Source organism: Meles meles, chromosome 18 (assembly GCF_922984935.1).
Source record: "Meles meles chromosome 18, mMelMel3.1 paternal haplotype, whole genome shotgun sequence".
Lineage (NCBI taxonomy): Eukaryota > Metazoa > Chordata > Mammalia > Carnivora > Mustelidae > Meles > Meles meles.
In genome coordinates this window covers 38,253,744-38,267,891 of record NC_060083.1, presented here as the reverse complement: position 1 = coordinate 38,267,891, position 14,148 = coordinate 38,253,744, and the positions used below count along the sequence as shown (strand labels likewise).

General features: G+C 41.0%; 1 protein-coding gene across 9 annotated transcripts in view; it reads right to left on the bottom strand.

Moving 5' to 3' along the window:
- Nucleotides 1-389: 389 nt before the first annotated feature.
- Nucleotides 390-14,148, bottom strand: part of SPAG9 (sperm associated antigen 9) — a 139,580-nt gene continuing 125,821 nt past the window's right edge. For all 9 annotated transcript variants that reach the window (XM_045984293.1, XM_045984294.1, XM_045984295.1 and 6 more), the window contains 3 exons: nucleotides 13,036-13,212; nucleotides 10,270-10,419; nucleotides 390-3,984 (listed from right to left, as the gene is read on the bottom strand). In XM_045984293.1, coding sequence (XP_045840249.1) covers nucleotides 3,869-3,984; nucleotides 10,270-10,419; nucleotides 13,036-13,212 — 443 coding nt within the window. In that variant the 3' untranslated portion in view covers nucleotides 390-3,868. The remainder of the gene's footprint in view (nucleotides 3,985-10,269; nucleotides 10,420-13,035; nucleotides 13,213-14,148) is intronic.

The following is a 14,148-nucleotide window of genomic DNA, read 5'->3' as shown; positions in this document are numbered from 1 at the left end:
ATCCTTCCTTCCAGAGTCTCTCCCAATCAAACAGGTCACAAAGAAGCACACTGTATTATTAACATCTACATTATGGCCTGCCTCTCATTACTAAGTCAGCCTGGCAACTGGTATGCCCTGTATCAGATGTGGGTTGTTACTCAGCATGCCCACATTTCTAGAAAGCCCTATTGTCTATTACTCATATCTCATTTGAACATGTGAACCAGGCAGACATGTTCTTCATGTATTCCCCACTGCTCACCTTCAACCAGTGCCAAATGGCGACCGTCCTTGCCCTCAGAAATGCCTGCTGTGTTTGACGGGGAAGATTAATAGACTGTTGAACAAAAACCAAGTTCAGGCCCCTAGGAAAGGCAAAACCAAAACAAAATACACTGGGCCTCATACATGTTTCATATACATATTTATATATATTTTTCATGTACAAAGTTACATTCCGAACCCCAGGGGTTCCATAATAGAAATAAATACTGAAATAACTACATTGCTAATTGAGCTTTTTGCTCATAGAAATGAAGCCTCAGCCTCTAAGAGACAACAAGTGGGACATTCTAGAACCCATTTTTCAGATTATAGAGGCCAGGAAAAGCCTGGATAAAATGTCTAGGACAAAAAACAAATTCAGAACATAAAATGGTTAAAATATATTCAAATATATTGAGAAATGTACGACAAAATTAATAATAAAAACTTAATTTTTTAAGAGAAAGAAAAAGACATTTAGTGTTACAAAATAGCATAACCCTGTTAGAAAAGCATTTATGATTTCCACATTTAATTCTCTCTTCTCCGCTCTTCCCATGTTATAAACTGGGGCCAAATGAGTCCCCTTCTCAACATGATCAATTAAGAAGAGCCCTAAATCTGCTTGAGTCCTTTGGTAACGATCATAATACTCACAAGGAAATAAATATTCAGTTCCACAGCATTTGCAAGAAAGACGCACATTCTTTAGGACAGTTAATATTAGGAGACAACTGTTTTGCTTTGTTTCGTTACTAAGGCAGCCTATGTTAAAGGGTCTATTCTCAAATGTAGTTAGACCTTTACAAGAAGTGAACAATACAGCAACTGAGAGAATGGATTTTAATCTTCTCTATGCAAACACACTTAATTTGAAAAGTTAGGTGCTGCATACTTTGTGCTCAAAATGGTTTACACTCTCAACAAGCTGCATCTACTAAGATATTTCGTTCCTATTTAAAAGTTCAGATCCACACAGGTTGGAGAAAAACACTCTCAAAACGGTGTTCTTCAAGAATATTCTCCCGCTACCTCACGGGGATTTCAACCTGCATTTCATAGTGAGTGTTAGGTTGGCGTACAGGAAACTGACATTTTTGGACATCGGCAACGGTTGCGCATTGGCAGTTTCACATCGGTCGACCTCATACATAACCCGAGCATAACAAAACGAGAACGTTCTCGGGTATCCCTTATTTCTTCCAACCAGGGGCATTCTATATTTTTTTACATGGAGAGACCAACCCAAGGGATTCGAAACTCTTCTCTGTCCTTGAGCTGGTAGGTACAGGCAGTTTATACCAACCACTTTGCTGCTTTCAAGAAGCTTACATTTTGGTTATTGAAGTGAATGTTACCACCCTGACCAAAGTGAACGTTACAAGAATATAAGCCTATTGCTTGGGGAAAGAGGGAAGAAAAGCAATCTGCAGAAAATATTTAAATGAAATTAAAAATATAAGGACAAGCTCTTAAAATAACTCCTACAGTAATTTCTGTACTCTCGCTAGTCCCCGAATTAACAGGGCGACAGATAAATGAAATAGCCACACCCCTATATTCCTTATGTTAAAGCCAGTAAGTTCAAAAAGACCAGTCTGAACCATTGTAACATGTCTGCATCTTTCATCTTTAACTCCTCATTTCCCAAATTACATTTGGTCATACAAACATGGTAAGAGACTGAAGAGCAAATGGGGTCTGACTCTGGGACTTACTTCTTGGGACTAATATTCCCAAGCACTTTGGTGTCTCCTTTTTGTAAATTTATAGAACATTCCCCGAAAATGTTTAACAATGTGGGTTTTTTGTTTGTTTGTTTTTAGGTATTGCCAAAAATGGCTCAGATTTGAATTAAAAACATAGCTTCTAAGCCATGGATAAGTGGCCCAAGTTTTGATGCCTTGAAAAGAAGTGACTGAGTAGCTCAAGTGAAAAATTATCCTTTTAGTACAGCTTTCACCAAAGGAGTTTTTCCTTCTGGCCATCTAAAGTGGCCACAACTTTACTGAGTACATGTTGTGCTTAGAGACACATGTGGCCAAACGGATCCAAAGGCCTCCTCCAGCTCATTAAATCCCACGTATTTATGATCTAGCTGACTCTGTAGATGCTTGAAGGACAGTGGCATACTTTTTATAACTAAGTCTGCATGACATTCACAAAGAACAAATCCCTGGCACGTAAGAACACGTACACAGTCTCAGGCCTGTGTTTGCTTACTTTTCCTTCAAGACGTCGTCCTGAAAACTGGGGGCCTTTCTTCAACAGGCTTAGATTTTAAAAACAATACTTAAATTTATATTTAGTTTTGCTTCAAGAAATGGTAAATCACACATTTTCAAGAAGCTGGAGAAGGAAAAACTGCAGCATAATGGTTTTTGAAAAACTTACGAAACAAGAAAATCAGTTAAACCCAGACTTGGTTTTTTAAGCGGGGTCCGTGCAAGAAGATGAATATGTCAGCTTTTACTCTGGTATCTTGGCTTTGTCTTCTTTCCCTTCGTAGTTTTCCTCTTTGAAGATGGCATTTTAATCTCAAAAGAGCACAAGAGCTTAAAGGTGGCATTTACATACAAAATATCAAGTGCTCGCTGTTCTGTAGTTTTACCCAGAACAAGAGAAAATACTGTTTCTCACCGAATCCCTTATTCGGTTCATGGGCCACTCTATCACCACTGCAGCTTTGTTCTAAGTCACTGGTAAGACCAGTACGAGAACAAATGGTCAACAGGTGAATTTTTACATGGAAAAAGAAAGTCGGCCAACCACCATCATTCACAGGATGGTGATAGAGGAACCCCAAACACAATTTCCTTAAAAAAAACAACAACAAAAACCTCCCATTGTTGAAGCGATCTTCTGAGCCTTATAAATAATAAACGTTTCAGACATGTCAGTATGAAAATGAGTGAGACTAGTCTCAAAAAATAATAATAATCAGAATATTCAGAGAGCAGGCCTCAAACATTAGAGCTCTAATAAGTCAGAAACAGGAAACTTTTATTTAAATAGTGTAGTCTTAATTTCTTTAATATAAAACCCCCCCAAATCTGATGAAAACAAGGTTTTATATACCATATAAACAAGATTTGTCAGATTTGAAAGTGAAAGTGAAAGTAATTTACAGTTAGCTTTTAGCCCCCTGGGACATTTAGAGAAATCCTGATAATCCACCTGATCCTAGTTTGTGTCAATTTTATGATACATTGGGGAAAACTTTAGTATTGTACTTAATGGTACAATTTCCCTTATCAAGTGTTCCCATTAATTCCATTATTAGTGACAGCTAAAAAGTGACCCCATCAAAGTGAGTAACGTGAACCGTGGCAGAGTGAACCACACTGGATTGCTCTCTATAAGTCACCAGCTGGCCGCGAGGAAACATTCTTTGATTTGTTCCTAACACGCTGCAGTTGCCTACAACAGTGGCGCAGCGACACAGCTCGCTCCCGCATTGGTACGGTAGGACAGGCTCTGTAATGTAAAGTTAACAGGGGAAAATGCTCACACAGTATGTGGTGAAACTTCTTTCACAAAGAGAGCATTAAATAAAGGGGCAAAGGGAAACGAAACCATGCAGAAGAGACAGCTGCCCCGTCTCCACCTGTTTCCGGCGTGCTCACTCACTGCCGTACATCACTTGCCACACGATCAGGTGACTCCTTTCCGCTTTGGCGACAGAAGGTTCAAGTGGAAGATCCTCTCCAAGAAGTTCTGATTCCCCACCTTCATCACCTGGGGGATGATAACAGGAACTCAAGTTAGGCTGAGCATGGAGTACGCAGGCCAAGAGACAGCAGGTGTAAGGCTCATGGTTAGTCTGCAAACAGGACACACAAAGCTTGGCCGACGCCCACGGCAGAGAACACGGTCCAAGAAATGCCAGGAGTCAGAACCTTCACTTGCCCAACTTCTGAAAGGGTTAATTCATTTTTCAGATTACATTTATAAAAGCAAGCTTACTGTACTACATTAGAAACTTATCCCAGTATGTCTGCATACTGAGGTTAACAGAAATGAAAAGTGAAGAATGCAAAGCTGTCCAACCCTATGTTCATCCAAATGGACAGAGTCTTCTCTCATTTATGTCAAACTGAGAAGTGAGACTAGATAGGCCTATAAACGTGGAAGTGTGGAGACAGAGCCCATGCACCCACGAACTAGATAAACCCAAACAACTCGTGATTGTTGTCAGTGACAGTAAAGCTCTCCAATCAGAGATAACCCACAGAGGCACGTGGAAATAGAAATGGGCTCCCTCCAGCGCAAGGAGATGGCAGATTTATCACTCAATATACTGAGTTTTTTGTTTTTTAAGATTTTATTATTATTATTTTTTTTAAGGACAAGGGGTCCACTTTTTTTTTTTTTTTAAAGATTTTATTTATTTATTTGACAGACAGAGATCACAAGTAGGCAGAGAGGCAGGCAGAAAGAGAGAGGAGGAAGCAGGCTGTCCGCAGAGCAGAGAGCCCGATGCGGGGCTCGATCCCAGAACCCTGGGATCATGACCTGAGCCGAAGGCAGAGGCTTTAACCCACTGAGCCACCCAGGCGCCCCAAGATTTTATTATTTTTTAAGATTTTATTTATTTATTTGACAGACAGAAATCACAAGTAGGCAGAGAAGCAAGCGGGGTTGGGGGGGAAGCAGGCTCCCCACTGAGCAGAGAGCCTGATGCTGGGCTTGATCCCAGGACCCCGAGATCATAACCTGAGATGAAGGCAGAGACTTAACCCACTGAGCTACCTAGGTGCCCCAAGATTTTATTTTTAAGTAATCTCACACAACGTGGCACTCAAGCTCGCCACCCTGAGATCAAAAGTCACATGCTCCACTGACTAAGCCAGCCAGGTCCCCCTATACTAAGTTTTTTCTTCCCATGACTTTCAAGATTAGGACAGATTATGAATTAATGGTATATGGTGGAGATGAAGAAATGAGGCCAAAACCACAGACAGGCTATAGGTTCTTCTAGAAATAGTTGAGTCAACTGGATAAATGAGGTCCTGGTCAAACATACTGCTCTCCAAGGCCCAGTTAAAACAAACCACACTCCGGGGCACCTGGGTGGCTCAGTGGGTTAAGCCTCTGCCTTCAGCTCAGGTCATGATCTCAGGGTCCTGGGATCGAGCCCCACATCAGGCTCTCTGCTCAGCGGGGAGCCTGCTTCCTCCTTTCTCTCTGCCTGCCTCTCTGCTTACTCGTGATCTCTCTCTGTCAAATAAATAAATCTTTAAAAAAAACAAAACAAAACAAAACAAAAACAAACCACACTCCCCTCTGTAAGGTGCATCCCCGGTTTTGTGATGCAGAACAGGGTTATTCTGACAGAACTCAGTGACAACTGGCCTCATGGGACGGATTCTTCAGCAGAATCCTACATACTGGAGCACCTGTGGCTCAGTTGTTGGGCGTCTGCCTTCGGCTCAGGTCATGATCCCAGGATCCTGGGATTGAGCCCTGCATTGGACTCCCTGCTTGGCGGGAAGCCTGCTTCTCCCTCTCCCACTCCCCTTGTCTGTGTTCCCTTTCTCGTAGTCTCTCCCGTCAAATAAATAAATAAAATCTTTAAAAAAAAAATCCTACATACTTACATACACATACAAACACACATATACACCAAGGGGCAAAGATATCCTGCTGATCTGCTAGTTTTGCCGTGTGTCTCACCTGAATTTCAGCTGGGCAAAAGAAAACATTGGTAATGTCAACTAGAAACAGTGGCAGAGAAAAAAACTTGAAAGTTGGCACTTTTCAACAGACACATGAAAGAGTACTCAACATCACTCGGCATCAGGGAAATACACATCAAAACCACAATGAGATACCACCTCACACCAGTCAGAATGGCTAAGATTAACAAGTCAGCAAATGACGGATGTTGGCGAGGATGCGGAGAAAGGGGAACCCTCCTACACTGTTGGTGGGAATGCAAGCTGGTGCAGCCACTCTGGAAAACAGCATGGAGGTTCCTCAAAAAGTTGAAAATAGAGCTACCCTACAACCCAGCAAGTGCACTACTGGGTATTTACCCCAAAGATACAAAGGTAGCGATCCGAAGGGGCACGTGCACCCGAATGTTCATAGCAGCAATGTCCACAATAGCCAAACTACGGAAAGAGCCCATTGACATCCATTGACAAATGAATGGACAGAGAAGATGTGGTATATATACACATATACACAATGGAATACTACTCAGCTGCCAAAAAAAGCACACAAGCAAAAAAGAAATCTTGCCATTTGCAACAATGTGGATGGAACTAGAGGGTATTATGCTAATAAGCGAGATAAGTCAATTGGAAAAAGACAATTATTATATTATCTCAATGATATGTGGAATTTAAGAAACAAGACAGAGGATCATAGGGGAAGAGAGGAAAAATGAAGTAAGATGAAACCAGAGAGGGAGACAAACCATTAGAGACCCTTAATCTTAGGAAACAAACAGAGGGTTGTTAGAGTGGAGGGGGGCGGGGGGATGGGGTAACTGGGTGATGGACACTGGGGACAGAATGTGTTGTAATGAGCACTGAGTGTTCTATAAAGCTGATGAATCACTGACCTGTAGCCCTGACACAAATAATACACTAGATGTTAATTTAAAAAAATATACCCTAAAAAATATATGATTAGAGATTAATTTCCCTGTGAAAAGAGTATCTACTCTGTAATTCTTTTTTTTTTTTAATATTTTATTTATTTGACAGAGAGAAATCACAACTAGGCAGAGATGCAGGCAGAGAGAGAGGAGGAAGCAGGCTCCCCGCTGAGCAAAGAGCCCGATGTGGGGCTTGATCCCAGGACCCTGGGATCATGGCCCGAGCCAAAGGCAGAGGCTTTAACCCACTGAGCCACCCAGGCGCCCTCTACTCCGTAATTCTTCAACATTTATTGAGACCTGCTTTGTGACAAGAATTCTTTACAAAATGAATTCAGCAGTTTTGGATATTATTTGTGTGTAGTCACTTAGCTTTTAGGTTTTCCTGATTGTATTTTCTTAATCTCTATATTCTTAGTTTTTTTATTCTTTTTTAGGCATATTAAAATATGAATATTACTCAGTTTTTCTTTTATATATTTTAATATTTAGTTATTTGTAAAACTTATCTGCATATTTTCTTCTTTGTCTAGCTTATTAATTTTCTTGTCATTGTCATTTGCATCTAATCAGTTATTAAACCTATTGATTAAAAAAAAAAGTTGGTACTTTTCTCTGTAGGCCAAACTCTCCTTAACCCTGTGGGCCTTTCACAGCAATGTCAAACTGTGCAGTAGAACATGCTCTCAAAGATTCAAGACAAAAATCAAAGAATGTAAAAAACTGAGTTTGGTTTTTAAATTTTAGAAAACTACAATGAGGGGCGCCTGGGTGGCTGTCAGTTAAGTGTCTGACTCTTGATTTCAGCTCAGGTCAAGACCTCAGGGTGGTGAGACCAGCCCCACATTGGGCTCCACGCTGGGCATGGAACCTACTTAAGATGCTCTCTCTCCCTCTGCCCCTCCCCACCAAAATGAATAAATAAAAATCATTCAAAAAAATAAAAAATTAGGGGGCACCTGGCTGGCTCAGTGGGTTAAACCGCTGCCTTCGGCTCAGGTCATAATCTCAGGGTCCTGGGATCGAGCCCCACATCGGGCTGTCTGCTCGGCAGGGAGCCTGCTTCCCCCTCTCTCTCTGCCTGCCTATCTGCCTACTTGTGATCTCTCTGTCAAATAAATAAATAAAATCTTTAAAAAAAAAATTACAGGGACGCCTGGGTGGCTCAGTTGGTTAAGCGGCTGCCTTCGGCTCAGGTCATGATCCCAGCGTCCTGGGATCGAGTCCCACATCGGGCTCCGTGCTCCGCAGGGAGCCTGCTTCTCTCTCTGTCTCTGCCTGCCACTCTGTCTGCCTGTGCTCGCTCTTGCTCTCTCTCTCTCTTTCTGACAAATAAATAAATAAAAATCTTAAAAAAAAAAAAATTACAAAGGTAATGACAAATTAGTTGGCCAAGATCAAAAGTTGTTGGTATTGGAGTTGTTTTGTTTTGAAGGTTCTGCTGTTTAGAATCACTATTTCCTAGGGTTCTACATCCTACTTAATTAAACCACTAAACCAGAAGACTGGTGGTGAACAGATGGAGGGGATGAAGAGCGCACCTGCTGTGAGGGTCATGGGTGACATAGGGAAGTGCTGAGTCACTACCATATTATCTGAAACGTTTACAACACTGGAAATTAACTACACTAGAATTCAAAACTAAACGAAACCCAAAAAACATGGGATTGTTGGGATCAATTTTCCATTGTTAAACTATTATAGGAAGTGGAAATGGAATAAAAAAAGACGAAATTCACTTTCTTAAAAAAGCATGTATACATATTAGAATTAACCTATGCTTTTTTTTTAGAATTGACGTATGCTTTAAGACAAGTCTGCTTTTCAGGTTGGATTAACTAGAGATTCTGACAAACATGGTTAAGCAATTTTTATGCTATTTCCACCAGGCTCCACAATGGAAGGAATTTCTAGTGGACATGGAAAAATCACAGAGATTTTATTAACACAGTCCTCAGTATGGTTCTAACTGCCGTGTTGCACTCCAGGGAAAAGTGGCCCTAATCACTCTAGCTACATGGAGTCCCTTTCTATCAAGGAATTCTGCACCAATAGTCAATTACTTAAAATATTTTAAAGTAACTTCATTCCCGCTGACATCACCAGAATTAATCAATTCTTAAACTTCACATTAACATCTCCCCTTAAAAACATGTTAAGTCTTTTGCATCAGATATTCTGATTTATACTAATTTATGTGGCCCACTGTCCTTTACAGGGCCCTAAATTTCATTCGACTTTCTTACAGAACTTATAACGTATAAAGTATAAGTCACCAGTCTACAACATTACATTCTCTAAACCCTTATGTTTAGGAACTCTCTGAATCATTGTGATTTCAGGCACATCCAACGATCCCTTTACTTACAGCAAATAAGTAAATTTACATCATAGTTTACAAAGCGCGATACTTTCCCAAACATCAAACATCAGGTCTATGCTTTTGTGGTCCCCCTCTGGCCATTCTTTCTCAGATTCTTTCATAGGCTCTAATGGTTTTTAAATGGAATAATAATACAGGGTTCTCTATCCTAGAACCTCTTCTTTTAGCCCCTACACACTCTCCTTGGGTAAGCTCATCACCCTTTGTGGTTTTTAGCACCACTGGATACAAATGATCTCCAAATCCCTCCCTCCTGAAATATAAAATATTTTTTTCAAAGATTTCATTTTTATTTATTTGACAGAGAGTGAGAGAGCACAAGCAGGGGGAGCGGGGGGGTGGTGAGAAGCAGACTCCCCGCTAAGCAGGGAGCCCCATGCAGGACTCAATCCCAGGATCCTGGGATCATGACCTGAGCCAAAGGCACACACTCAACCATCTGAGCCACCCAGGCACCCTGAGATATAAAATCTTTATAACCCAAAGTCCAGTGGCCATCTTCCACCTTGACAACTCCCAGCTTCCATGTTCTTCATCAAGGTGATGTCCAACATCAAATTTCTCTCTCTGCCTCCAGATCTCCCTCTTCTGTTCTGATGGTCTTTATCTCTGAGTAAATGAATCACCACCCCCCGCCACCGCCTTTCCCTACATGCTATTAGTTACTAATTCCCCATCATACTGCTTTATCTATTCCTTTTTTTTTTTTTTTTTAAGTAAACTCTACACCTACTATGGGGTGGGTGGCTTGAAACTACAACCCCATGATCAAGAGCTGCATGCTCTTTTGAGCCAGCCAGGCACCCCAAACCCTGCTATTTTCGAATGCTCCTTCAAACAAATACATTGTGGTATTAAAAGAAACTGAAAAAGAAAGAAAGAAGGAAAAAGGGAACTATAAAGTCCTTTTGCAAGTAAAGAATTGAAAGAAAACCTCTTAGAAATCCGTTAAGAGTAGTTTCTTGTTTACTATGAGTGAAAATTCAAGTTACAGGACACAGTGGAGACTGAGCTCCCAGAATCCATGTCTTACCCATTCGGAAGTCAATGTAGCCCTCTCCTCCGCTGATGACGAGCATAGACTTCAGGGGCGTCTGGCTGCCGGGCTCCTGTGTAGATGGCCCTGCCTTGTCACCTGTTAGATCTGTGCCACTACTGCCAGTTTGTGGGCTGACAACTTGACCTGTTTGTGCAAGAACAGAAGTGGATGTTACTTATCAGACTGGGGTGGGGAAGACTCGTTTTCTCTGAGTATTTTCAGAAAGTTGAACAAAAAGGTAAATATATTCTGGTACAACCAAAGTACTGAGGATGCCAGAAGTCTCTACATGATCAGAAAATATACTATAAAGGTCTTAAGAACCCAATTTGAAAATCTAAGTAGAGCCATTTTGTACCAAAGCAGGAACGGGTCCAAGACCCATTATGAGATCTGTGTATGGCCAGGCTGATCTTCACTGCCTGCTTCAGACTATTACAATCTACATCTTTTTGACCTGAGGGACAGAGGAAAGGGTACATGTGCGTTTGTAAAAGAGATAAGGTCTTCAATGCAAGCCCTATGAGCTTGGATATTCAAAATTAATATTTAAATGTATTTTGAATCCATGGTATTCCTCTCATATTTAAGAAAATTACATCTTGGGGCGCCTGGGTGGCTCAGTGGGTTAAGCCTCTGCCTTCGGCTCAGGTCATGATCTTGGGGTCCTGGGATCGAGCCCCGCATCGGGCTCTCTGCTCGGTGGGGAGCCTGCTTCCTCCTCTCTCTCTGCCTGCCTCTTTGCCTACTTGTGATCTCTCTGTCAAGTAAATAAAATCTTAAAAAAAAAAAAAAAAGAAAATTACATCTTATTTATAATTTAGATTATTCAAATAAAATTACTAGCAAATGTGCCATTTATTCTAAATTTAAGTTCTAAGGTAGAATACTTGCATGAAATGGTTTGAAAACCTTTAATATGCATAGTTGAATGAACTAGATTTTTAGGTATAAACATTAACAAATTAAAAAAAAAAATGAGGGGCGCCTGGGTGGCTCAGTGGGTTAAAGCCTCTGCCTTCAGCTCAGGTCATGATCCCAGGGTCCTGGGATCAAGCCCTGCATCGGGCTCTCTGCTTAGCAGGGAGCCTGCTTCCTTTCCTCTCTCTCCACCTGTCTCTCTGCCTACTTGTGATCTCTGTCTGTCAAATAAATAAATAAATAAAATCTTAAAAAAAAAATGAGAAGTTGAAGAATATATATGCAACATAACTAAGTTCAAAGATACAAAAAAAGACTACACATTGTTTATAGATTTTTTCAAATGTAAAAATATAAAAACATGGGCAGGATACTTGTCAGTTTCAGGACTGTGGTAACAGATGGAGAGGAAAAGCAGAACAGGTTGGGATTAGAGGAATACAAAGGAGACTCAAAGGGGATTCTAGGACTCTTTTTTCACAAAAGCAAAAAGATACTGCTATCAGCAATTCCATTTTTAGGAATTTATTCTAAGGAAATGACTATGTAAATATACAAGGTGTGTATTTCAGGAAACTCATTACCATGTTGTTAAGAATACTGAGTAACTGGTTAGGGTGCCATGTGCCAGCTATGCACACTGAATCATTTCATCTTTGAAACACCCTCAGGAAAATGAAGACAATGGTTAAGTTTATGTGCCATCCTGACGAGGCTCTGGTGCACAGACCTGTGGCCAAACTCCAGCCTAGGATATTGGTGTGAAGGTGTTTTTTAGATGTAATTCACACTTAAATCAGTGGACATAAGTAAAGCAGATGATTCTCCATAATGCCGGTGGGCCTCATCCAATCAGCTGAAGACCTTCAGAGAAAAAGGTCCCCTGAGGAAGAAGGAATGCTCTGGACTCCAGCTGCAACACCAACTCTTTCCTGGGTCTCCAGCCTGCTCGACTCCCTGCAGATTTCAGACCTGCCAGCCTCCAGAATCACATGAGCCAATTCCTTAAATTAAATTAATCACTTGTTCTCTCTTATACCTATTGGTTCTGCTTCTCTGAAGAACCCTAGCACACGGAAACACTATCATGTCCAATGTCATGCAGCTGGTGTGGTGAAGTCAGAGTTGAATTTTGCAGAGCTCCAAAACTTGTGTCTCAAGAAGGAAAAGAGTTCAAAACATGGGTCCTGTTTGCACACGGTCAGTCACATTAGTTTAGTATTCTTAATGGACAGAACATTTTTCCCTGGACAGCACCACTACCATCTTTCGTCTAGATGGTGCTATATAGTTTCAAAGCACTTTTGTTAATTTTCACAAAAATGAAGTCAGCAAAGCAGAGATCAGTCATGTCCACTTAGGAAATGAGGACGAGTCTCACAAGTGAAGTGACTTGCTCAAGATAACTAGGCAAGTGGCAAGGCGGGGACTCCTAGTCTGCTGCCCTTTGCCACAACACTGAGAAAGGCACCAGACCACGGTCTCCTTCTCTTCCTGTATATGACCTTGATGACAGGGGCTTCTGTCTAGCCTCTCCTTTATTAGGCCATAATCGTTTCTGATATTCTGTGGTGACAAAATAGTACCACCGCTTTTCAAAAGCGAGCAAGTCTCTTAAATAAAAATCGACAAGTTTGTTTTCGGGGAGAGAGCAGAGATTCCAAAACAATTTCATTCAAATATCCCTACAGTGCTTTATCTATGCCTCCATTAAAACTTTTCATATATTATATTGGAATTATTTGTAATGCCAGTTCTTAGCATTAGACTAGGTAGTGGAACCAAGGGATAGAGGAGAGACAGTTATATGCAACCTCTTGACATAATAATCTAACTCACCTGGGACTGCCACAAAGAATTTCACAGCATCCCGGTGCCCATGGAAGCAAAGCTGTGCATGTGCCATCGAACAATAGGGTATAAATGTCCCCGGAGTCACTTTATCGCTGTTTTCATCACCATACACGCGGATTACACTGCCGGGACGATTTCCTGGTGCTCCTGAGGTTTTATTCGCTGCAACAGAAAAACCAAACACCAAACATTTTCCTGCGGGAAGCAGCAATGATGTAGGTAGGATGTTACTGGTTAATCCTTATGATAGTATCTAAAAGCTACAGCCAGTTGAGGTAAAAACAATGGCAGCAATGCCAACTCAAGACAAAGCTGGGGAAAAAAAGGTAACATAGCATGCTAGTTATTTTTAAGTACCTCAGTAAATGGAGCAGGGGATTTTGCCAGTCTAGCAATAACTACACTTACTTTTTAAACACATCTGTGAATTAAAACAAAAACAAACTCAGTTTTAAAAAAACCAGGTTTGAATCTTAGGTATGTCTGCTTTATTTTTATTTATTTTTTAAATCCCCATTTTAGAAAACTAACCAGTTATACAGTTTAAAGTAAATGGGTATATTATTAAATAAAAATTTCATAGTTTTATCTTCTGATTTTTCTCTCCTGTGGTAAGAATATCTCCCTTGAGCTGGTGGTAAGAAGCTGTGTTCAAGAGGATGCAGCCACTCCAACAGAGTAGCTTTTATCTACACCGGACTGAAGGCTTGCTGCATTACTGCAGAACAACCAGACTCACAAAACATCCCCATTCCATGGGCCAGTAAGTGAATGAAAGAAACATGGTTGGTAATAAGAGTAAACAATGGAGATTAATGACAGTTTTAAGAGATGTGTCGTGTTTTTACTGGAAGGAAAACAAAGTCTGGAAGAAAGTTCAGCTGCAACGAAAGATGACAAATACACGAAGCTGCTGAGCAGTAGTTTGGTGGCCGTGGGACAAACGTTAAAAAATAAAACCAACAGAGAACGCCTGCTGCAATGCAGTGATTGTGAGAGGATGGCACTGAGAACATTCAAGAGGGCATCTAGAGCCGGAGGACAGCCTCCCGGTGGCCATGAGAAGCCAGGAAGAAGAGCTGGGTTCAGGATCTGCAC